This window comes from Wolffia australiana, chromosome 11 (genome assembly GCF_029677425.1).
Source record: "Wolffia australiana isolate 7733 chromosome 11, ASM2967742v1".
NCBI lineage: Eukaryota > Viridiplantae > Streptophyta > Magnoliopsida > Alismatales > Araceae > Wolffia > Wolffia australiana.
The window spans coordinates 15,151,670-15,177,625 of NC_135845.1; the positions used below are offsets into that span (position 1 = coordinate 15,151,670).

General features: G+C 37.1%; 2 protein-coding genes and 1 long non-coding RNA gene across 4 annotated transcripts; 1 reads left to right on the plus strand and 2 right to left on the minus strand.

The window, feature by feature from the left end:
- Window positions 1-5,923: 5,923 nt before the first annotated feature.
- On the minus strand, window positions 5,924-10,840 carry LOC144709087 (putative histone acetyltransferase type B catalytic subunit). The gene is made up of 8 exons (XM_078582490.1): window positions 10,835-10,840; window positions 8,909-9,037; window positions 8,554-8,592; window positions 8,407-8,480; window positions 8,254-8,326; window positions 6,896-6,977; window positions 6,668-6,825; window positions 5,924-6,591 (listed from the first exon to the last, which is right to left on the minus strand). Exons 1-8 carry the CDS (start codon window positions 10,838-10,840, stop codon window positions 5,950-5,952), a joined length of 1,203 nt encoding a protein of 400 aa, XP_078438616.1. The 3' UTR covers window positions 5,924-5,949.
- Window positions 10,841-14,798: 3,958 nt separating this feature from the next.
- Window positions 14,799-19,965, minus strand: LOC144709352 (putative histone acetyltransferase type B catalytic subunit). Its single transcript, XM_078582894.1, has 10 exons — window positions 19,799-19,965; window positions 19,022-19,063; window positions 18,595-18,704; window positions 17,986-18,054; window positions 17,631-17,669; window positions 17,484-17,557; window positions 17,331-17,403; window positions 15,965-16,046; window positions 15,737-15,894; window positions 14,799-15,660 (listed from the first exon to the last, which is right to left on the minus strand). Exons 1-10 carry the CDS (start codon window positions 19,872-19,874, stop codon window positions 15,019-15,021), a joined length of 1,365 nt encoding a protein of 454 aa, XP_078439020.1. The 5' UTR covers window positions 19,875-19,965; the 3' UTR covers window positions 14,799-15,018.
- A 296-nt stretch (window positions 19,966-20,261) lies between these two features.
- On the plus strand, window positions 20,262-24,386 carry LOC144709353 (uncharacterized). 2 transcript variants are annotated; one of them, XR_013583006.1, is made up of 5 exons: window positions 20,262-20,397; window positions 21,974-22,039; window positions 22,232-23,048; window positions 23,127-23,183; window positions 24,081-24,386. It is a non-coding gene; the product is annotated as an uncharacterized LOC144709353 (long non-coding RNA). The 2 variants fall into 2 exon arrangements; XR_013583005.1 differs by having other exon boundaries at window positions 21,974-23,048.
- Window positions 24,387-25,956: the final 1,570 nt, after the last annotated feature.

The following is a 25,956-nucleotide window of genomic DNA, read 5'->3' on the forward strand; positions in this document are numbered from 1 at the left end:
CTATGCGTGATATGTTAAAGGAGGTACATCATTTTTTTTCATTTGCTGTTGGTCATATGTTGGCATCATAAATATGAAATCAATAGATGATTTGAAATACATTTGAATTTTCAAATTCAATTAAAAACCATATTATAAAGAAAACAAAAATTCCATTAAAATGGAAGCAAAAAGGCTTCTCAAAAAGTTTTTAAAAAAAATTATGTTTGAGATATTAAATTTAAACTATAACATAGTGTAAATTTTAATTAATGAAAATTCTTGAATAAAGAATACACTAAGATTTTTATTAAGTTATTTCCTTTGACAAATAACTGTTTCATAAATTGAATATGTGTTATCAATAGACACATTAATATCTCATTTTTTTGAAGATCGCCTATCATATAGTCACAAGAGAAATTATGTAATTGGGTTTTTCTCTCAATTTTTTATTTAGAAAAGTTTGTAACAAATGACATACATATGCACATGGTTTGGAATACCACATTTGTATGTTGAATCAGATTTTTCAGCCTTATGTAAAAATATTAATGTCTGAATATGCACCCTACAGAAGCTAGAAAATTGGTTGGAGAACATACACCCTTAAAGTCTGTACATTTAGTCAACGAACGAGGGATTCAAAATCAACTTGGGAAGCCTGGGAAGAGCAATAAATATGATCAAACAGAGGAGAAAACAAGCATATATTTGATGTAGTTACTGATGTAGCTACCTTGTAGAAATGTTCATAAGAGTGTGCTAATATCAAATCAAAAAAAGAAGAGCCGTAAAAGAAAAGGAAATCATCTTCAACACGATAGCAAGTAGAAGGAAAAGATACATCTGCAAGATCCAAATTGCAAAAGTCAAAAGAACTCCACTTGATCATCATGAAGATGCCCAGCGCTTGTCCAATAAGATTGACACAAACCTTCTTCAATGATTGTTGTCTCTGGAACTGATGTTGGGGGGTACAGGAGTACAATATGGGGGATTATTTTATACAGACCAGGCTCTTTCAATTGGATGCCAAAATATAGACTATATCCCGAGAGAACATGGGTTGTCTGTTCTTCTCTTTTTTTAATTACCACATTCACTTATTATTCATAGCTTCGCCCTAGGGATTTATTCTCTATTTTTGGTACGTATCCAATATTCTAAGTAATAATAATAATATTGAAGTATCATGAATCCAGGATTTAGTAGTAGTAACAATTTATTTTAACTATGTATCTTTCCACTATTTGAAAGTACTCTCTTTTCTTAGACATGTCAAGAATCAATGTGTAAACATCAGTTTAAGTATTTTATTTTTTGTTTCTGTTTCATTAGAATGAATCTCAAAGTACATCACATGCAGGCACACCTCCAAAAGAGAAAAAAACAATTGGACACAAGAATGTCGAGAAAAGTAGATATGGAAGTGTGCAAAAGTAGAAAAAAGCGGAAACACGAATGCAAGCTATTTCCTGATGGGGAATCAAATCAAGTAGTAAAGAAGAATTATCACAAATTTTTTCAGTGATAACCAAACCAAGGAGGCACAGATGATAAATAACAAACACTCAGTGAAGGAGCTACTATGAAGACATCATAACCCAAATAGAGAATGCAAAAGCACCTCATAGCTACCATTGACTCATAAATTGGAACAACACCCACTAGAAGCAAAGGAGACAACATGAACGTGGATGATCTACAATCGACTACAGGAGACTTACCAGAAATGAGATAATGCAAGCAGAATGAAGAAGCATTGGGAACTCAAGATTCAATGACCTCCATACACGCGATCCCCATAGCTTCTCTTTTATTTCAAAACGTCCATTGTATCTATAATGATGATCTAAGTTGTGGCTGTCCATAGTGCATATTAAACAATGTTTTGTCAAGTTATTTATCAATAAAAAAAACAGACGTACATAATTTTGAATAAGGTTTTTAGTATCATATGAACCAACCCTCCCCCCATAAATATTGTTAAGCCTCTATAATTCCAATGGCAGATAAATAAAGTCCAGTGTATGACCCAATATCCACCTGTGATATGATGGATAGCCGTCAAGTCAAATCACACCATATTTATTTAAGTTCATTAAATAAAATATTATGTCCATTATTATTCCAATGTGATGTTTATTATATAGTCTATGAATACGTGCAATGACCTGTTGAATCATGATGAGATCATTATACAGTGATCACTAGTCTTTAAACATGTACTCTAAACATTTTTATTCGATGGATTGTTAAGATGGACATCAAATTATCCAGATAGAATAACACTAAATGATCCAACTTATAAAGTGTATAGTTCATCCTGTGGCTATTAGTGTGGCAACAATAAGCACAAATAGTGGAGAAAAGAGTTCATTGAATTAATTCATATGAATCCCTAAATGGTATTATACCTTAACGTCAATCAGGTTGATTCATGTCATACTTGTATAAGTGATCCAATGACCTGAGACACCAAGGACATCTCATGAATGGAAGACTACATTTTGACTACAACTTCTGAGCCTCTAATCATGAGATTCAAACAAGTCATGGATCAGATGTAGTATGAAACTCGCGGTGATGATTGAGTTGTCAAGATGGGATCATCTGCCCTCTGAATAAAAGGAGATTAACTCAAGGAAAATGAAGCAGAAAAGCCCTGGCCAGGGTAGTGAGGATATCAGAGAAGGCGTTTTATAATGATCCCCATTATGCATCAGTAGTAATCGAATGACGGATTAGGGTTTGACAATCAACCACACTAAATCATTTGAGAGTCTTGCACGGATGATAAATTATACCAATAGGATTAAAAAATATTCCATGAGAGAGTTCAAACACTACCAGGTATCTTCTAGAGCACAAGGTGTAGCTTGACATCCCACGGGCTGGAAGCTTAACCTATCAATTGAGTTATATTGATCCTGAGTTAATCTATATGTTGATATAATTAATTAATAAGGTTGGCCAATAATTTTTATTGGGCTACTAAAGTTATTAACTAAGATGATACATCGACCATAAGGGTCACACAAATAAGATCAAAGAGGCATTGGTAAATATATTTTACTTTATAGTGTTTTTGAGACAAACTTAAATAAAATATAAATAGGGAAGGGGAACTCATTTCAGGCACCCAAGCCAGACAGAATTGCCTTTCTCAACTCTGCTCTCTTCTACCCTCAACCAAAGAGAGTGTCTTCATGGAGAGAAGATCTTCAAGAGTTTTAAGGAGAGTTGAAGAAGAAGAGGTGGAGATCCAAGAGCAACTTAATCGCATGGATACTTCTAGAGGCCAGGCATGTGAACGGCTTTAAAAGGATCTCAAAGTGAGCAGGTGAAGGGTGTAACGAGTTCCCCATAAGGTACATGTGATATATGATTCCATAGATTGATTTTGAGAATCAATCAACATGCTTCTGCATCATGGAAACCATGTTTTCTATGGTTGAACCAATGCACCGAACCCAAAATGATATTTTAATTAAACCATTGTCGAACTATTCATTAACTTGAAAAACTCAATTTTAGGTGTTTAATTTGCAGTTAATACTTGGAACTTGATATTCATATATTATCATTTCTATGCAAGAGATTATTTTTTGGTGATGAGAAAATGTCATTCCATGAGGAACCTGTATTAGATAATAAATGACTTTGGGGGATGAGAAAGGATATTTCATAATATAAGAAATAGAGATAAATACGTATGATGGTGAGATGTGATGGTAATCAAAAGATATTTGTGTATGAAATGTTTAAGTATGGAGGATAGAGAGACATAAGAAAGGTGAGGAATAAATAGGAAAAATGTGAAGGGATGAGAAGGATGATAAGTAGGGATCAATATCTATAATAATCTAATTTGTGGAGTAGGGAAACACGGTGAAAGGAAATCCCCTTAGACCCTTATACTTTTCCAAGATCCAAGAAATTTACTGTTGTGTGAGAGCCCCCCAATTCTCTTTATTTTCAAACTTCAATCAACAATCATAATTGTTAGTTTAAGTGTCTAAGGTATGAAGTAAGAGGGGTTGTAAACAAGGTTCTTTAAATTGATTCATTTTAATCTTGTTAAATATGGTATGTCTATCTATGGAGTGAGATATTGGACAGGTCAAATAAAAAATTATGCATCTTAGACTAATCCTTTAACACTGCTCGGGAGTATCCAGCCCGAGGTGACGATAAACCCTAACCAAGTTTGTGTGCATGTCCCCAAGAAAAGAACTTTGAAGTAAGGGGTAAAGATGACACCAATAAAATAAAAAGGGTGAAGCTCTGTCATGACCAACAAAACCTTCCTTAAATGGGTGATGCTTGACCTCCTTTGATTTGGCCCACAAAGTCTTCACCTAGTTGAGCCCCAAATAGTCTACTAGGATCCTCTCAAAGTCTGTCTATTTAGTTAATCCAAATAATCATAGAGATGTAGATAATATTAACAAATAGTATTTTAGGTATAATCAATAAAAATAATCATAGATTATATTTCAATGGAATATTCAATTAAGAGTAATATGATGGTTCAATATACCTTGCTTTTACTTATTGCCTGAACAAGTTAAAAAAACGGCATTTGGTGTTAAAAAAGATTGCTGAATTAACATAGTATTAAATCATACGTTATTCATAACATTTTTTTCTGGTGAGATAATGGGACCATAACTCATTATTAATTCTCCAAAACTATACCCTTAATTTGTGACATTACGATGGGATCTAATAATCCTACAAAATAAATCTGTGATACTTGGGATGCTTAAGATTTGTTATAGATCTATAATAATTATAAATTAATTATAAAATCATCTAAAGTGTCAAAGGATTGCTTCTCTATTGGAAATCAACAAGAATCAACTAGGAAAGTTAAGGGATCATATTTATGGACTTAGTCGCTCATCTTAGACCAAATGAGAAATATTCAGTTAAAATACTCTTAAGTAGTTCTAACTTTATTAGAGTACTAGCGTGGTTAGGCTTCAAATCAACTCAACCTATGAAAAATTGAAAATAAATATTCAATTTAGGATAATTTTGCATTCATCAAACTTCACAACAACCATTATTAGATCAGATGGTACTGTGTCCATTTTTTTTCATGAGAGATGTAAAACCACTTATAATGCTGGTCACATTTCAAACTCTTAAGAATTTCTATACGATTAAACTTTCCTATGATCTGGGGTTGGTCTACTCCACACAGGCTCATTCTAAAACGAATATCGTTCCAATTTCAGGAGATCCACTCATGATGACTTTTAGAGAAGCTAGCTCAATTATATTATTCAAGACTACAAAAAGTACATACACATGGATACCATTACAAGTCACAAATGATAAAAATACTGAAATAAATGATTTATCAGGAATTCTTTCTTCCCACTAATGGTATAATTTGGAACATATATCAAACAATTAATCCAGAGAGATCAAGGTAAGCATCAACCAGAAACTTCCAAAGATCTCTGAGTACATGAATATAAACTACAAAATCAATGTTACAAAATGATTTACTGGGGAAAATATATACAAAATGGCACTTTGTTATCTTGGTTAGTTGAGGCACATGACTATTAGAGAAATTATGTTATGTGCATGTATTTTCAATGCTTAGTCTGTCAGCTGATGAGCTGAATTGTATATACTAGTAACTTTTGACAGTAAATCAAATTATCATCCCCAAGAGTTGAAATTGACTAAAATTGTATCACATAATCAATGGCTAACAACGAGATTAAGAGGGATCTAATACATGAATATAATTTATTCTATAAAGAGGAAGGGGGACTTACATTCCAAATTTGGGCATGATTAAAGTGTTAAGATATCTGAGGAGACCTCTAGGAGGAAGTCTCAAAGTTCAAAGAGATCAAGTCAATACTGGCTTGGAACATTTCCAGGGCAACATGCCACCCACAGAATCTTTAGAGAGAAAAATGGTGAATCCCCAAAATGCCCCTACTTTCGGAACGACATGACCTTTCCGGCAATCCCGGCAATCTCCTCCATCTCCTCGTCCACCACCAACTCCATCTGCTGCTCCTGCTCCGGCTCCAACTTCTTAACCTCACTCCGTCCCGGCCCAGTAGGGCCCACAAACACCGCGAAGCTCATATCCGGGTTATGATCACTGGCCACTTCCACCAGCTGCTTCGTCTTCTCGCCAGAATCCTTTCCAAGAATCTCATTCCTCACTCGGCCTGAAACCCAGCTCCGGAATCTCCTCCTAGACTCTTCGTCTTCGCCTTCGAGGGCCAAGTAGAGAAGAATCTCCCAGCACTTTAAAAACTGCTTCCTGCTGATCTTGAGCTCTTCTCTCACCTGCTCTCCAACATGGGTTGGGGGGGCCATCTGGGCCTTATTGGGCTCTTCGGGCCCGTTGACTTCTCGCAGATGCGTGGCTGCCGATTCGATCCATGGCTGAACCGGGCCGAAGCCGAGGAGGCGGAGAGAGTCCATGGAAAGGCGCAGGCTTTGGAGATAGTCTGAGGGCTCCTCAGCTGTTACGTCGTAGAGGTTATCGGAGACAGCTTTCGAGTTAATGGCTTCCAAGAGGAGGCGGCCGTATCCTTGGCCTTGGAAGGGCGGCAGAACCAGTATCTAATCAATTTTCCAGAAATCAGCGATTTTCAGTTTTTAATTTTTGGTAATGTGAGAAAAAGATTGGGATGAAGACCTGGCTTATTCGTAGGCGCGTGGTGTCGGGGTAATGGTAGAACCGGTAGACCGCGGAAAAGCCGATGAGGTTGAAAGTGATGTCTCCTTCAATGGAAACCTCTTTAACCGCAAAATAAATGTCCCAACAAGGGTCATTTATGTCCACGGGGCTGCTGCCTGAGGAAGAAAAAAAGATTAAAAAACAGGGAAAATGCATTATTTCTGCATTCATTATTGGAGTTTGTACCTTCAACGAAAAGGAGGAGAAGTGGGACGAGCCGGCTGTACAGAGTTGCAACGGGAAAGTCATCTAGGCTCATATGAATAACCTGCATGGATATTTTTAAAGATATTCGTTCAGTAATTTATGTCCAATCGACCAGTGATTATTGCTTTTGTTGCTAATGCTGTTAAAAGTAAAACAGTAAAACAATCTAGTAATTTTAGAATTGAGTCCCTAACAATAAGTGACTTTAAATTCAGACGCATGAATTCAGCATCAAAATACCATGTTATAAGCTTCGGGAGTAATAAATAAACATGCCATTAATGAAATAAATGCACCATATAGGGGTCAGAGATTGGAGTTGTTCTGGTTTTGAGAAAGGAACGTGTGATTAATGGAATGAGAAAAAGAAGAGAGAAGAATTTGGGGCAAGAAGGAATAATTTTTATTGCTGAACTGGGCCCCTTTTATAGAAGAAAAACTTCACTTGTTAGAAAGGGAATATTCCTAAGGAATATTCCTGTTTCAACGATCATATATTTTGAATATATGACTGTTTGAAATGAGAGGTCCAGCTGCTTTTAAAGCAGTTGGACTCTCCAACGGCTGGGTTTCAGCCGTTGGAGAGTTGGGCCTGACTGTGGTCAGGCCCAGCATATATTAGGCCCTACTGGGCCTAATATATGGGCCCTCTTGAGCCTACACTAATGGGCCCTTAATGGGCCCTTAGTGGGAAGTTAGGCGGCCCATGTTAGGCCTGAAGTAGTTATTTTTATTAATATCTCCTAGGGTTAGGCTATTACAGAGTACAAGGCCTCGGGCCCATTAGTTAGCTTAAACCCTACTAAGTATCCTCCATGACCTAACAGAACGGCTTTACAGGCTCGACTGCCCAAAGAGTAAAAAGAGCGGAACAGACTGATCTCAACTGCTCTAGCTTTCTGTCTGACTGGCTAAATCGAGCAAGATCCAAAGATCTGATAAATTGATCAAACGGCCTTGATCTAAATTGGATTGGCCAAGTCAAATGATCAAGTAGGCATCATTGGGACTGAACAAAGTCAACTCATCCGATGAAGAGGGCTGTTTGCAGACCTATTAGGTTGGCAATCTTGTAAATTTCATACTTTTCTCAACATTTTTGTAACATATTCACACTTTTTGACTCTTGAATGACTTCTTTGCCATGTCGTTAAAGTCTTACATGACATTTTCTGTCATAACGTTAAATTTTCCAAAGGATAAATTAACATTACGATCCGAACGATCTTTCAATCTGATCAGGATCACACCGACAACGTGAATCCGAAGCTGTGATAAACGCTAAGATATTCAAATCGAGTGATGTATATTCGATTGAGTACAAGTAGCCCACTGACCTTGACTTTGGAGGATTCATAACCATCTTCAATAGTCGCACTGAGCACAGGATTCCCGTCTGAAACCACATTTCTGAAAAACTCTAATAGAGACGCAGGAACATAACGTAAAACGATAGAATGCCAGCCTTGTCTACTACAGAGAGACTATACCTAATGTAATGTCGCTTTGAGACAAAAGATCGCAAAAATTCTTCCTTAACGATCAATGAGTCCCCAAATATCTTCTGTTGACAAGACAAACGTCAGTAAACTTCATAGAAATAAACAAACTGAGCAAGGAATTAGTATGATAATCACCTTGAGGCAAGGTTCCAGATCTGTGACTCCTTTTCCACACTAAAAAAAGGGAATGAGGTAATTTAACGACAGTTGGGAAAAAAACAAACTAGGGAGGGAGGGAGAGAGACACAAACTCTAAACTGGAAGGTCAGTCTTTTTAAAGGAACACACAATTAGGACCTACAGAAAGATGAAAATCCCCTAATGCCAATAGGATGCTATTACTGTGTCCATCCATTATGGATATTGAATAAGAGTTTGACTTTAATGTATAAATATTTTTCATGTAACCCGGATTAGAATCTAGAACCATCCTCTGCAATATCTCGACTGACTGAAAGTTAAAAGGTAGTAAAGTGAAAATGGTACATACATCATCAGTGGATTCGAATGAAACATCTGCGTATGCATGGAATGAGACGAGACTAACCCAAACGTCAATCTGCAGGGAAACGACAGCAAATTGGAGTTGAAAAAATATCTTCAGAATGGGAAAACATAGCTGGGAGTGTTAGAATAATCTCAATTAAAGAGAAAATAAAATGTGCGGAAACAGAAAAGCTTATGAAGAACATCAGAAAATTATACCTAAATTTCTTTGGAAGATGTAAAAAAAGTGTTTTGAAATCTTTCACAAAATAGAGTATTTTTAAATTCCTAAATTTAAAATCCTTTTGAAAGAGAACAGCAAGAGAGGGATGAACTGAAGAACGACTTATGTACAACATGATAGTCGTGAACATAGATAAGAATATTTGAAAAAAAACTGAAAGGGCAAAAAATGACTTGTTATTGTGCCCCAAGTTATTGAATGAATAAGTTAGAGATTTCAAAAATGAATACCTTGATGGGCGCAATATTGATCTCAAAATCCGGTATAACATCAAGAATCCAATCATGAATATAGAGGTCCAAACATGGTCAAATGAGAAATCTATAATAACAAGTAAATCATTAAATCGTTGTCCCAGAAAAGTTTGTAACAAATGACATACATATGCACATGGTTTGGAATACCACATTTGTATGTTGAATCAGATTTTTCAGCCTTATGTAAAAATATTAATGTCTGAATATGCACCCTACAGAAGCTAGAAAATTGGTTGGAGAACATACACCCTTAAAGTCTGTACATTTAGTCAACGAACGAGGGATTCAAAATCAACTTGGGAAGCCTGGGAAGAGCAATAAATATGATCAAACAGAGGAGAAAACAAGCATATATTTGATGTAGTTACTGATGTAGCTACCTTGTAGAAATGTTCATAAGAGTGTGCTAATATCAAATCAAAAAAAGAAGAGCCGTAAAAGAAAAGGAAATCATCTTCAACACGATAGCAAGTAGAAGGAAAAGATACATCTGCAAGATCCAAATTGCAAAAGTCAAAAGAACTCCACTTGATCATCATGAAGATGCCCAGCGCTTGTCCAATAAGATTGACACAAACCTTCTTCAATGATTGTTGTCTCTGGAACTGATGTTGGGGGGTACAGGAGTACAATATGGGGGATTATTTTATACAGACCAGGCTCTTTCAATTGGATGCCAAAATATAGACTATATCCCGAGAGAACATGGGTTGTCTGTTCTTCTCTTTTTTTAATTACCACATTCACTTATTATTCATAGCTTCGCCCTAGGGATTTATTCTCTATTTTTGGTACGTATCCAATATTCTAAGTAATAATAATAATATTGAAGTATCATGAATCCAGGATTTAGTAGTAGTAACAATTTATTTTAACTATGTATCTTTCCACTATTTGAAAGTACTCTCTTTTCTTAGACATGTCAAGAATCAATGTGTAAACATCAGTTTAAGTATTTTATTTTTTGTTTCTGTTTCATTAGAATGAATCTCAAAGTACATCACATGCAGGCACACCTCCAAAAGAGAAAAAAACAATTGGACACAAGAATGTCGAGAAAAGTAGATATGGAAGTGTGCAAAAGTAGAAAAAAGCGGAAACACGAATGCAAGCTATTTCCTGATGGGGAATCAAATCAAGTAGTAAAGAAGAATTATCACAAATTTTTTCAGTGATAACCAAACCAAGGAGGCACAGATGATAAATAACAAACACTCAGTGAAGGAGCTACTATGAAGACATCATAACCCAAATAGAGAATGCAAAAGCACCTCATAGCTACCATTGACTCATAAATTGGAACAACACCCACTAGAAGCAAAGGAGACAACATGAACGTGGATGATCTACAATCGACTACAGGAGACTTACCAGAAATGAGATAATGCAAGCAGAATGAAGAAGCATTGGGAACTCAAGATTCAATGACCTCCATACACGCGATCCCCATAGCTTCTCTTTTATTTCAAAACGTCCATTGTATCTATAATGATGATCTAAGTTGTGGCTGTCCATAGTGCATATTAAACAATGTTTTGTCAAGTTATTTATCAATAAAAAAAACAGACGTACATAATTTTGAATAAGGTTTTTAGTATCATATGAACCAACCCTCCCCCCATAAATATTGTTAAGCCTCTATAATTCCAATGGCAGATAAATAAAGTCCAGTGTATGACCCAATATCCACCTGTGATATGATGGATAGTCAAGTCAAATCACACCATATTTATTTAAGTTCATTAAATAAAATATTATGTCCATTATTATTCCAATGTGATGTTTATTATATAGTCTATGAATACGTGCAATGACCTGTTGAATCATGATGAGATCATTATACAGTGATCACTAGTCTTTAAACATGTACTCTAAACATTTTTATTCGATGGATTGTTAAGATGGACATCAAATTATCCAGATAGAATAACACTAAATGATCCAACTTATAAAGTGTATAGTTCATCCTGTGGCTATTAGTGTGGCAACAATAAGCACAAATAGTGGAGAAAAGAGTTCATTGAATTAATTCATATGAATCCCTAAATGGTATTATACCTTAACGTCAATCAGGTTGATTCATGTCATACTTGTATAAGTGATCCAATGACCTGAGACACCAAGGACATCTCATGAATGGAAGACTACATTTTGACTACAACTTCTGAGCCTCTAATCATGAGATTCAAACAAGTCATGGATCAGATGTAGTATGAAACTCGCGGTGATGATTGAGTTGTCAAGATGGGATCATCTGCCCTCTGAATAAAAGGAGATTAACTCAAGGAAAATGAAGCAGAAAAGCCCTGGCCAGGGTAGTGAGGATATCAGAGAAGGCGTTTTATAATGATCCCCATTATGCATCAGTAGTAATCGAATGACGGATTAGGGTTTGACAATCAACCACACCCTAAATCATTTGAGAGTCTTGCACGGATGATAAATTATACCAATAGGATTAAAAAATATTCCATGAGAGAGTTCAAACACTACCAGGTATCTTCTAGAGCACAAGGTGTAGCTTGACATCCCACGGGCTGGAAGCTTAACCTATCAATTGAGTTATATTGATCCTGAGTTAATCTATATGTTGATATAATTAATTAATAAGGTTGGCCAATAATTTTTATTGGGCTACTAAAGTTATTAACTAAGATGATACATCGACCATAAGGGTCACACAAATAAGATCAAAGAGGCATTGGTAAATATATTTTACTTTATAGTGTTTTTGAGACAAACTTAAATAAAATATAAATAGGGAAGGGGAACTCATTTCAGGCACCCAAGCCAGACAGAATTGCCTTTCTCAACTCTGCTCTCTTCTACCCTCAACCAAAGAGAGTGTCTTCATGGAGAGAAGATCTTCAAGAGTTTTAAGGAGAGTTGAAGAAGAAGAGGTGGAGATCCAAGAGCAACTTAATCGCATGGATACTTCTAGAGGCCAGGCATGTGAACGGCTTTAAAAGGATCTCAAAGTGAGCAGGTGAAGGGTGTAACGAGTTCCCCATAAGGTACATGTGATATATGATTCCATAGATTGATTTTGAGAATCAATCAACATGCTTCTGCATCATGGAAACCATGTTTTCTATGGTTGAACCAATGCACGAACCCAAAATGATATTTTAATTAAACCATTGTCGAACTATTCATTAACTTGAAAAACTCAATTTTAGGTGTTTAATTTGCAGTTAATACTTGGAACTTGATATTCATATATTATCATTTCTATGCAAGAGATTATTTTTTGGTGATGAGAAAATGTCATTCCATGAGGAACCTGTATTAGATAATAAATGACTTTGGGGGATGAGAAAGGATATTTCATAATATAAGAAATAGAGATAAATACGTATGATGGTGAGATGTGATGGTAATCAAAAGATATTTGTGTATGAAATGTTTAAGTATGGAGGATAGAGAGACATAAGAAAGGTGAGGAATAAATAGGAAAAATGTGAAGGGATGAGAAGGATGATAAGTAGGGATCAATATCTATAATAATCTAATTTGTGGAGTAGGGAAACACGGTGAAAGGAAATCCCCTTAGACCCTTATACTTTTCCAAGATCCAAGAAATTTACTGTTGTGTGAGAGCCCCCCAATTCTCTTTATTTTCAAACTTCAATCAACAATCATAATTGTTAGTTTAAGTGTCTAAGGTATGAAGTAAGAGGGGTTGTAAACAAGGTTCTTTAAATTGATTCATTTTAATCTTGTTAAATATGGTATGTCTATCTATGGAGTGAGATATTGGACAGGTCAAATAAAAAAATTATGCATCTTAGACTAATCCTTTAACACTGCTCGGGAGTATCCAGCCCGAGGTGACGATAAACCCTAACCAAGTTTGTGTGCATGTCCCCAAGAAAAGAACTTTGAAGTAAGGGGTAAAGATGACACCAATAAAATAAAAAGGGTGAAGCTCTGTCATGACCAACAAAACCTTCCTTAAATGGGTGATGCTTGACCTCCTTTGATTTGGCCCACAAAGTCTTCACCTAGTTGAGCCCCAAATAGTCTACTAGGATCCTCTCAAAGTCTGTCTATTTAGTTAATCCAAATAATCATAGAGATGTAGATAATATTAACAAATAGTATTTTAGGTATAATCAATAAAAATAATCATAGATTATATTTCAATGGAATATTCAATTAAGAGTAATATGATGGTTCAATATACCTTGCTTTTACTTATTGCCTGAACAAGTTAAAAAAACGGCATTTGGTGTTAAAAAAGATTGCTGAATTAACATAGTATTAAATCATACGTTATTCATAACATTTTTTTCTGGTGAGATAATGGGACCATAACTCATTATTAATTCTCCAAAACTATACCCTTAATTTGTGACATTACGATGGGATCTAATAATCCTACAAAATAAATCTGTGATACTTGGGATGCTTAAGATTTGTTATAGATCTATAATAATTATAAATTAATTATAAAATCATCTAAAGTGTCAAAGGATTGCTTCTCTATTGGAAATCAACAAGAATCAACTAGGAAAGTTAAGGGATCATATTTATGGACTTAGTCGCTCATCTTAGACCAAATGAGAAATATTCAGTTAAAATACTCTTAAGTAGTTCTAACTTTATTAGAGTACTAGCGTGGTTAGGCTTCAAATCAACTCAACCTATGAAAAATTGAAAATAAATATTCAATTTAGGATAATTTTGCATTCATCAAACTTCACAACAACCATTATTAGATCAGATGGTACTGTGTCCATTTTTTTTCATGAGAGATGTAAAACCACTTATAATGCTGGTCACATTTCAAACTCTTAAGAATTTCTATACGATTAAACTTTCCTATGATCTGGGGTTGGTCTACTCCACACAGGCTCATTCTAAAACGAATATCGTTCCAATTTCAGGAGATCCACTCATGATGACTTTTAGAGAAGCTAGCTCAATTATATTATTCAAGACTACAAAAAGTACATACACATGGATACCATTACAAGTCACAAATGATAAAAATACTGAAATAAATGATTTATCAGGAATTCTTTCTTCCCACTAATGGTATAATTTGGAACATATATCAAACAATTAATCCAGAGAGATCAAGGTAAGCATCAACCAGAAACTTCCAAAGATCTCTGAGTACATGAATATAAACTACAAAATCAATGTTACAAAATGATTTACTGGGGAAAATATATACAAAATGGCACTTTGTTATCTTGGTTAGTTGAGGCACATGACTATTAGAGAAATTATGTTATGTGCATGTATTTTCAATGCTTAGTCTGTCAGCTGATGAGCTGAATTGTATATACTAGTAACTTTTGACAGTAAATCAAATTATCATCCCCAAGAGTTGAAATTGACTAAAATTGTATCACATAATCAATGGCTAACAACGAGATTAAGAGGGATCTAATACATGAATATAATTTATTCTATAAAGAGGAAGGGGGACTTACATTCCAAATTTGGGCATGATTAAAGTGTTAAGATATCTGAGGAGACCTCTAGGAGGAAGTCTCAAAGTTCAAAGAGATCAAGTCAATACTGGCTTGGAACATTTCCAGGGCAACATGCCACCCACAGAATCTTTAGAGAGAGAAAAAATGGTGAATCCCCAAAATGCCCCTACTTTCGGAACGACATGACCTTTCCGGCAATCCCGGCAATCTCCTCCATCTCCTCGTCCACCACCAACTCCATCTGCTGCTCCTGCTCCGGCTCCAACTTCTTAACCTCACTCCGTCCCGGCCCAGTAGGGCCCACAAACACCGCGAAGCTCATATCCGGGTTATGATCACTGGCCACTTCCACCAGCTGCTTCGTCTTCTCGCCAGAATCCTTTCCAAGAATCTCATTCCTCACTCGGCCTGAAACCCAGCTCCGGAATCTCCTCCTAGACTCTTCGTCTTCGCCTTCGAGGGCCAAGTAGAGAAGAATCTCCCAGCACTTTAAAAACTGCTTCCTGCTGATCTTGAGCTCTTCTCTCACCTGCTCTCCAACATGGGTTGGGGGGGCCATCTGGGCCTTATTGGGCTCTTCGGGCCCGTTGACTTCTCGCAGATGCGTGGCTGCCGATTCGATCCATGGCTGAACCGGGCCGAAGCCGAGGAGGCGGAGAGAGTCCATGGAAAGGCGCAGGCTTTGGAGATAGTCTGAGGGCTCCTCAGCTGTTACGTCGTAGAGGTTATCGGAGACAGCTTTCGAGTTAATGGCTTCCAAGAGGAGGCGGCCGTATCCTTGGCCTTGGAAGGGCGGCAGAACCAGTATCTAATCAATTTTCCAGAAATCAGCGATTTTCAGTTTTTAATTTTTGGTAATGTGAGAAAAAGATTGGGATGAAGACCTGGCTTATTCGTAGGCGCGTGGTGTCGGGGTAATGGTAGAACCGGTAGACCGCGGAAAAGCCGATGAGGTTGAAAGTGATGTCTCCTTCAATGGAAACCTCTTTAACCGCAAAATAAATGTCCCAACAAGGGTCATTTATGTCCACGGGGCTGCTGCCTGAGGAAGAAAAAAAGATTAAAAAACAGGGAAAATGCATTATTTCTGCATTCATTATTGGAGTTTGTACCTTCAACGAAAAGGAGGAGAAGTGGGACGAGCCGGCTGTACAGAGTTGCAACGGGAAAGTCATCTAGGCTCATATGAATAACCTGCATGGATATTTTTAAAGATATTCGTTCAGTAATTTATGTCCAATCGACCAGTGATTATTGCTTTTGTTGCTAATGCTGTTAAAAGTAAAACAGTAAAACAATCTAGTAATTTTAGAATTGAGTCCCTAACAATAAGTGACTTTAAATTCAGACGCATGAATTCAGCATCAAAATACCATGTTATAAGCTTCGGGAGTAATAAATAAACATGCCATTAATGAAATAAATGCACCATATAGGGGTCAGAGATTGGAGTTGTTCTGGTTTTGAGAAAGGAACGTGTGATTAATGGAATGAGAAAAAAGAAGAGAGAAGAATTTGGGGCAAGAAGGAATAATTTTTATTGCTGAACTGGGCCCCCTTTTATAGAAGAAAAACTTCACTTGTTAGAAAGGGAATATTCCTAAGGAATATTCCCTGTTTCCAACGGTCATATATTTTGAATATATGACTGTTTGAAACAGAGAGGTCCAGCTGCTTTTAAAGCAGCTGGACTCTCCAACGGCTGGGTTTCAGCCGTTGGAGAGTTGGGCCTGACTGTGGTCAGGCCCAACATATATTAGGCCCTACTGGGCCTAATATATGGGCCCTACTGGGCCTACACTAATGGGCCCTTAATGGGCCCTTAGTGGGAAGTTAGGCGGCCCATGTTGGGCCTGAAGTAGTTATTTTTATTAATATCTCCTAGGGTTAGGCTATTACAGAGTACAAGGCCTCGGGCCCATTAGTTAGCTTAAACCCTACTAAGTATCCTCCATGACCTAACAGAACGGCTTTACAGGCTCGACTGCCCAAAGAGTAAAAAGAGCGGAACAGACTGATCTCAACTGCTCTAGCTTTCTGTCTGACTGGCTAAATCGAGCAAGATCCAAAGATCTGATAAATTGATCAAACGGCCTTGATCTAAATTGGATTGGCCAAGTCAAATGATCAAGTAGGCATCATTGGGACTGAACAAAGTCAACTCATCCGATGAAGAGGGCTGTTTGCAGACCTATTAGGTTGGCAATCTTGTAAATTTCATACTTTTCTCAACATTTTTGTAACATATTCACACTTTTTGACTCTTGAATGACTTCTTTGCCATGTCGTTAAAGTCTTACATGACATTTTCTGTCATAACGTTAAATTTTCCAAAGGATAAATTAACATTACGATCCGAACGATCTTTCAATCTGATCAGGATCACACCGACCCCAACGTGAATCTGAAGTTGTGATAAAAGCTAAGATATTCAAATCGAGTGATGTATATTCGATTGAGTACAAGTAGCCCACTGACCTTGACTTTGGAGGATTCATAACCATCTTCAATAGTCGCACTGAGCACAGGATTCCCGTCTGAAACCACATTTCTGAAAAACTCTAATAGAGACGCAGGAACATAACGTAAAACGATAGAATGCCAGCCTTGTCTACTACAGAGAGACTATACCTAATGTAATGTCGCTTTGAGACAAAAGATCGCAAAAATTCTTCCTTAACGATCAATGAGTCCCCAAATATCTTCTGTTGACAAGACAAACGTCAGTAAACTTCATAGAAATAAACAAACTGAGCAAGGAATTAGTATGATAATCACCTTGAGGCAAGGTTCCAGATCTGTGACTCCTTTTCCACACTAAAAAAAGGGAATGAGGTAATTTAACGACAGTTGGGAAAAAAACAAACTAGGGAGGGAGGGAGAGAGACACAAACTCTAAACTGGAAGGTCAGTCTTTTTAAAGGAACACACAATTAGGACCTACAGAAAGATGAAAATCCCCTAATGCCAATAGGATGCTATTACTGTGTCCATCCATTATGGATATTGAATAAGAGTTTGACTTTAATGTATAAATATTTTTCATGTAACCCGGATTAGAATCTAGAACCATCCTCTGCAATATCTCGACTGACTGAAAGTTAAAAGGTAGTAAAGTGAAAATGGTACATACATCATCAGTGGATTCGAATGAAACATCTGCGTATGCATGGAATGAGACGAGACTAACCCAAACGTCAATCTGCAGGGAAACGACAGCAAATTGGAGTTGAAAAAATATCTTCAGAATGGGAAAACATAGCTGGGAGTGTTAGAATAATCTCAATTAAAGAGAAAATAAAATGTGCGGAAACAGAAAAGCTTATGAAGAACATCAGAAAATTATACCTAAATTTCTTTGGAAGATGTAAAAAAAGTGTTTTGAAATCTTTCACAAAATAGAGTATTTTTAAATTCCTAAATTTAAAATCCTTTTGAAAGAGAACAGCAAGAGAGGGATGAACTGAAGAACGACTTATGTACAACATGATAGTCGTGAACATAGATAAGAATATTTGAAAAAAAACTGAAAGGGCAAAAAATGACTTGTTATTGTGCCCCAAGTTATTGAATGAATAAGTTAGAGATTTCAAAAATGAATACCTTGATGGGCGCAATATTGATCTCAAAATCCGGTATAACATCAAGAATCCAATCATGAATATAGAGGTCCAAACATGGTCAAATGAGAAATCTATAATAACAAGTAAATCATTAAATCGTTGTCCCAGAAAACGGTTACCTTTAATCCCTTGTATCCATATATCTTCCCATCTTCGCCAAAAAACTGATTGAGGTCGACCGGATCAATGCTGGTACAATCAGGCACACCAATTTCTTCCTCAGACTTTACTGATATTTTCCGAGAAAAAAAAAATCAGACAAAGGAGGATATGTAGATATGACCATCTATAAAAATGAGTTGACAGCGAGAGCATTCTACTAGCAATATCTCATAATCCTAAAATAAAAATTTCAGTTCTTCTTACTGTTTTGATCACAAGGTAAAATGTATTTTCCTCCTGTTCGCTAACAATTTGATATTAGTTTTGCAATCTTGAATTGCAATTGTTTGCGACTATGTAGGTGCTAATCTCAAAAATCATTTACATAGAAACATTTTATGCAAGCTTGGCGTTAAAAAAATAGATGCAAGGAGAAGTAGATACCGAGGAATATTTTGATACACTCATTAGCTTCAATTCCAGGATCTGCATGAAAGACGAGATATCAACAGGTGTGTGCGGGGCTCGTATGACGAACACAAAGTTAACACTTTTAAAAGCAACGTTTGTAAAAAAAAATAAGACGGCTAGAGGCAGACGCAGCTGGACCCTTCAATTCGGCCGTAAGATTTTGAAACGAGCAGTTTCCCTTCAAACATTATTCATTTATTTCAAAAAGTGCGACGAATAGGATTGGTTATGACATCTGGGTGAAGTAACTATAAAAAATCTAAATACTATGGTAATGTCTCATCACTACCCAAAGAAGTAGACATACACCGTAACGCTTCAATTTCGATCTTTTTTCGATTATGTACAATCCGAGAGAAATACAATGTCGACCTCGTTCGTCTACTACACCCGAAAATTTCTCATTTTACAAATGCATCGAGTCGTGAATGCGCCGTGCATGATACCTGGGACAACACATGTTACTATAATGTGTTGATAGTTTCAAAATAATCCACTTACGCGGCCGATAGACAGCGGAATCATAACAATTAATCAAGACTCAAGAGAAGAAATCCTCAAGCCGTTCGATTGATAGAACCTACAGTTCCTTCCACAATCTCAGGATCCAAAAAAAAGAAATACAAGGAAAAATACGGCAACTTTCAGCTGACCTCCGACATTCAAACAAAACAAGAAAGCATAATCAAAGCAACAAACATCATTAGAGATAAAAAGAGCCAGAAACAGCGCGTAAACGAGATACAACACCAGAGCTAGAGAATCCGACGCGCTTCTTCTTCTTCTTGTTCTCGGAAGAGTCCTCTTCTCTCCGCTTGAGCGCCATTTCTCTACCTCTCTCGCGAACAAGATCGAAGAAATCGCCTAGGTTTCAAAGAAATACGAAAACCCCTGAATTCTGTTGCGAGGCGGGAAGAAAAGGGCGGGAAACGGGCACCCTAACCTGAAATAGTTCCGGATCGTCCTGGGACGTGGACGATGAACGGGACGGGACGAAGACCGTCCCGTCCGACGTCCGGAATCAGTGCAGGTATAGATCCGGATCGTCCCGGATGGGGACGATGGACGGGACGGGACGAATTTCGCCCCATCTGACGTCCAGAGTTTTCCCGGTCTTTCGTCCGGTGAGTAAAAAACCGTCCCGTCCCAAATTCACGGGACAGTTTTTTGTCCCGAACGAAAATTTATGTATTAAAGAAATTTATTTTCTACTCCCTTTTTAAAGAACCAGGTGTGCCCTAGCTGTGTCCTTTGAAAACGAAAGAAGAAGACCTTCTTGGCTCCCCCCCCCATCAACTAGGTCGGCTCCCGCCCATTTGCATCGTTGCGGAGCACTTCCCGACGTTGAGGTATGTGCCTCTCTATCCATCACTTGATGTTTTCTATCTCACTATCTCATTGTCGATCAATCTATCTCAATATCTACCTATCTATCTCACTATCGATCTATCTTACTGTCTACCTATCTATCTCACTGCCTATCTATCCATCTCACTGTAGATCAATCTATCTCAATGTCTACCTATCTATCTCACTCTCGATCAATCTATCTCAATGTCTATATATATATCTCAATGTCTACTGTCGACCCATCTATCTCACTGTCGATCAATCTATCTCAATATCTACCTATCTATCTCACTGTCTATCTATCTATCTCAATGTTAGAAATTGTACTATGTCAATATCATAGTAAAATTTGCCAAGACTATGCTAATTTTGAATGCTGGAAAATGCTCTATCCCTCTATATTTCTGTAATCTGTCTACATATCTATCTCTCTATATCTATCTATCTAACTATCTATTTATCTCGCTGTGGAACTCTCTCTCTCCCTATCTAACTATCTATCTGTCTACCTATCTATCTCATTGTGGATCTATCCATCTCAATGGCTACCTATCTATCTCAATATTGATCTATCTATCTCACTGTCTATCTATATATTTCAATCTCTATCTACTATCTATCTCAATCTCCATTCCAATCACCCACAAGATAGGTTTTGGGTAGTGCTTTGATGTATTGAATAAGAGGATTTTCTTTGAATATCTGTGTATGTGAATATACTCATGGGAGATGGGTTTTGGGTTTGGGGTCTCTGCTAACTTTGAGGAGAGGAGAGACTCAGCTTGAATTTTCAGTGGAGATAATATCGTGTGATTGGCTGTGCTTTTGGTTTATTGAGTAAGGGGGTTTTATTTGTATACGTGTATGTGATTTTACTTCGAGGAGACGGACTTAGGGAATTAGGGTTGTAGGTACTCACTGTCGACCTATCTATTTCACTATCTATCTCATTGTCGACCTATCTATTTCACTATCTATCTATCTATCTATCTATCTATCTCACTGTCAACCTATCTATTTTGCTATCTATCTATCTCACTATCAACCTATCTATTTCACTATCTATCTATCTATCTCACTGTCCACCTATCTATTTCACTATCTATCTATCTATCTACCTATCTATCTCACTGTCAACCTATCTATTTCACTATCTATCTATCTATCTCACTATCAACCTATCTATTTCACTATCTATCTATCTATCTATCTCACTGTCCACCTATCTATTTCACTATCTATCTATCTATCTATCTATCTATCTATCTATCTATCTATCTATCTATCTATCTATCTATCTATCTATCTATCAGTCTGTCTATCTGTTTGTCTGTCTGTCGATCTATCTACCTGTGTTGCTTATTTGAATGAGTTTTTGGATGAGTTGTCATATTCTCCCCCTTGCCATTCAGTGTTTACCAAAACAATTCTGGTTCCATATCTTGTAGCCCAAGGTACTATAGTATATGAGTAATTGTTTCTTTAATTATGCCTGGATTATTTCAACAGAACATTAATTTTATACGTAGTAGGCCCCAACATAATTTAATTTTGCCGCTTTTACGTACTATTCAGTTAATTCGTACACGTCTTTTTCGGAGCTTGTGGACTGCAGCTTTATTTGTCGGCGACCCAAAATAGGTACGTATATATCAACTTGACACATATATCAATTGTTCCGACTATACGAATCGTATATAACAAATTTTTAGTTGCGTATATATCATTCTGTTGCATGTGTTATGTGATTACCGTGTTTGAGTCTGCCAGAATGGTTATCGATTTGTTCATCTATTATTAGTCAATGAGTCCAAGTTTTGAGAGTAATATCAGGAAAACTGGGAGTTGATTGAAGAATATCTATGTATCCTTGGGCCACTGTGTCAAGGTTCTGACTATGTGTGCTCTGCGAAGAAATTGCCGATCCCTGAAATAACATCATTGATTGCGGACCTGAAGACTCAACTTGAGCAGGGTATGTGCAGTGCTAGGGCAACTTTGGATGTCGAGCGGAGGGATGTGTTGCGTTCGGCGTGTAGTTCTATGCATAACAAGTTGATGCAGTACACAACGGTACTTTGGGGCAATCATGTTGTGGCGACAACAGTGACATTGGATCCATTCTCCAAAATAGACGTTGTGCATCCATCATATCGCCAAGACGTGCTTTCCTATCTTGGCGGTCTTTTAGACCTCTCATGTAATACAGACGCAACTGAAGGTGTGTCAGAGCGGGGTAAACCATCTGAAAGAAGTCATCCGCGACATTTTGTATCCTCTAGGAGACAATATACACGTCCGTGCAATAGTCAGCGACCACGCTCAATGCCTAGACAAGAGCTCGACAAGTATCTAAATATCCCGTGCACTGAGGAAGAAGATAGTCCACTTAGCTAGTGGAAGGACGTCGGAACTCGATACTTTCCGAACTTGACAAAAATTGCGTCCCAATTTCTTGTCGTAAGCCCGACCAGCGCACCAGTGGAGCGGCTTTTTTCAATTGGTTGAGGCATCACCACGTATGGAAGAGCACGCCTAGATGCAGAAAGCATTGAGATGCTGATGATGCTTCGTGCATGGTTCCGTCGAGTAGAGCAGTACTCCTCTGACTCTGATGATGACGTTGATGACGACGACAGCTCTTGTAACGGTGAGTTACGTTTTATCGCTTTCTAACCTTTGCTTGAGCATGATTATTTTTCTTATCTCAATCCTTTCTAAGTAATAGTGTAAAGGGGGAAAAACACGAAGGCAGTGGACAGGTTTACATCCTTCCTGCTTTACTGTAAGTCGTGCTTCTATCACAAATTGTGAATGCAGATATTTGTCTTCCGTGTGCATGCAAAGATGCTATCTCTAATGTGCATGTAGGACTTTCCATTTTAAATCCGCAATATCGAAAACATCTTCCTGGGCTATGAATCATTACTCGTCTCCTGACCAGAACATCTTATCTCTAGAGTAAAAACTTCATTTTCAGGTTATTGTTGATTCTTTTTCTTTTTCATCCTTGAGGTTTCTGGTTTTTCTCTTGAGCACATCTACAACAAGGGTTCCCTTTTTCGTCTATAAATTTCAACTTATTGGGTCCTTGATTCGATTTACCCAGAATAAAATATGTTCGTAGTTCTTTCAGAAAAAAAATGTAACCAGTTTTCTGTGTTTATGATGTCACTGAATATCAAATTAGCTCATCCGTCTTCTGTTTTTCTATGAATTCCTACACGTCTCTTGACCAGAACATCTTATCTCATGAGGTAAAAACCTCATTTTCAGGTTATTGTGAAATCTTTTTCATTTTCATCAAGTTTGTAATTCCTGGTTTTTCTCCTGAGCTCATCTTGAACCAGGGATCCCTTTTCGTCTATCAATTGCAACTTCTTGGGTCCTTGATTCAATCCACTCAGAGTACACATCTATAATCGGTTCTTTTTTATGATGATGTCACAAAATATCAATTTACCTCATTCGTCTTTGGTTTTCTATGAATTATCACACGTCTCTTAAGCAGAACATCTTATCTCAATAGGAAAAATCTTCATTTTCAGGTTATTGTGGATCCGTTTTCATTTCATCAAGTTTGAAATTTCATTTCATCTCACTGTTAATCACATTCGATTTCTTATTTTCAATAAAATTTTCATTTTTAGATTGTTTCCTTACGACTTTCATTTGATTTCAGTGTGTATGGAGTAAAAGTGTGTGATGTGAGACGGCCATCTCAACACCGTCACCCTACAGCAAAAGTGAAGGTGATTTTGAGCGAGTTGGATGGATGGCTGCATGAACGCTGCATCAATATTCTGTCGCAGATTCTGAAAAAATGCTCCCTACTTTCTGGTTCACATTTGCTGTGACTTATGAATGCCACATGCCCATGTCTGGACATACTCTGAATTTCTTTTCCATTTTAGTTCATGTGTTATCCTTTTAACTCCAATGGACATCTCGAGGGATGGTGATAATATATGAAATTTTCTATTGCTCATCTCATTCTAAGATAGAGATGAGAGTACTTAACAAAACTGATCAATTATGCACACCCTCAGGCATATTTAAGCAATGAAAATCCATGGAATATCCATCTTTTTCATTTGTAATAGACATTTCAAGACACTTTTTCATCAGATTGATCTAGTTGGGAATCGAATTATGAACTATCTACATTCATCAGGAAATTAATTAATGAATTTTAAATTCAAATTCCTACTATGCAACAATCAAAAGAATCTTTGCAAAATAGGTATTTTACAGTTTGGTGGGCTTTAAATAATAAATCCTTCACATCACCCAAAAGACTTATTGCATTCTTTGTGAAATTAATTAAAGGATAAAGGGAATGTGAAAATCAAAATTTAGTCTACTTATCTGGTCAAGTAATCAAATATCACAATTAAGTACTACAATACGATTATAAACTCATGTATGACAGAAATTTTTATTGTTAGTCAATAATGGATTAAATTTCAAATTTTAAAAATTTTCAAATGTGAACAAATATTTTTATTGGAATTTTATCACATTATTAAATAAAAAATTTGTCCACCTTTCGTCGGTCGACCATCCGAGTCTTCCGGACGGACGGATTTTTCATCCTATGGGACGAAAAATGTCTCGTCCAGTCGTTTTCGGACGAATTTTCATCCACAAATTCATCCGAGAACCCGGACACGACGATTTTTTTGTCCCGGGATGAAAAAACCGTCCTATCCGCGTCCTGGATCTATAAGTGCAGGGATGTAGACAGGATGGTTTTTTTGTTCGAGACCTCCGGACGGGACGGTTTTTTCATCCAAGTGGATGAAAACCATCCCGTCCAGAGATCTCCGGACGTATTTCTGTTTCGGTTTCGTCCAACCTTGCGGAAGGGACGATTTTTTCGTCTTGGGATGAAAAAACGGTACTGTCTGCGTCCCTGCACTAGTGTAGCTCCGGATCGTCTGGGATGTGGACGATGGACGGGATAGGATGAAGACCGTCCCGTCAGACGTCCGGAATCAGTGCAGGGATGAAAACGGGATGGTTTTTTGTCCGAGACCTCCGAACAGGACTGTTTTTTCATCCAAGTGGATGAAAACCATCCCGTCTAGAGATCTCTGGATGAATTTCCTCCTGATTTTCGTCCAACCTCGCAGATGGGACGATTTTTTCGTCGTGGAATGAAAAAACCGTACTATCCGCATCCCTGCTCTAGTGTAGTTCTGGATCGTCTGGGACGTGGACGATGGACGGGACAGGATGAAGATCATCCCGTCCGACGTCTAGAGTAAGTGCAGGGACGCAAACGGGACAGAACTATGGCAGGGAATTATGGTTTCCAGTCCTTTGGGAAAGAACTAAACCTATGTAATCTAAATTTTGGTATGGTTTTAATATAAAAACTATAACTTTAGCCATGGTTATCGACCAAATTAATTTCCAAGTTGAAAATCAAAGTAAAATTTCAGGTCAAAAGATTAATAAAATGATTTAAACAATCAACATTAGTAGGAAAGATAACATTTTTTTCATTGTTTACTAAAAACCCACAAAAAGAACTGTATTTAGACAACCCAATG

What these genes read in the sequence shown, in the direction of transcription:
- LOC144709087 (XM_078582490.1), bottom strand. An exon ending in CATTCGAATCCACTGATGAT is followed by an intron (nt 8,593 to 8,908) that starts GTATGTACCATT and finishes CCCTTTTTTTAG; the next exon opens with TGTGGAAAAGGAGTCACAGA. An exon ending in TCAAAGCGACATTACATTAG is followed by an intron (nt 8,327 to 8,406) that starts GTATAGTCTCTC and finishes AGAGTTTTTCAG; the next exon opens with AAATGTGGTTTCAGACGGGA.
- LOC144709352 (XM_078582894.1), bottom strand. Translation starts at nt 19,874, where the DNA reads ATGGCGCTCAAGCGGAGAGAAGAGGACTCTTCCGAGAACAAGAAGAAG. An exon ending in CGTCGGATTCTCTAGCTCTG is followed by an intron (nt 19,064 to 19,798) that starts GTGTTGTATCTC and finishes TCTTTCATGCAG; the next exon opens with ATCCTGGAATTGAAGCTAAT. An exon ending in CATTCGAATCCACTGATGAT is followed by an intron (nt 17,670 to 17,985) that starts GTATGTACCATT and finishes CCCTTTTTTTAG; the next exon opens with TGTGGAAAAGGAGTCACAGA.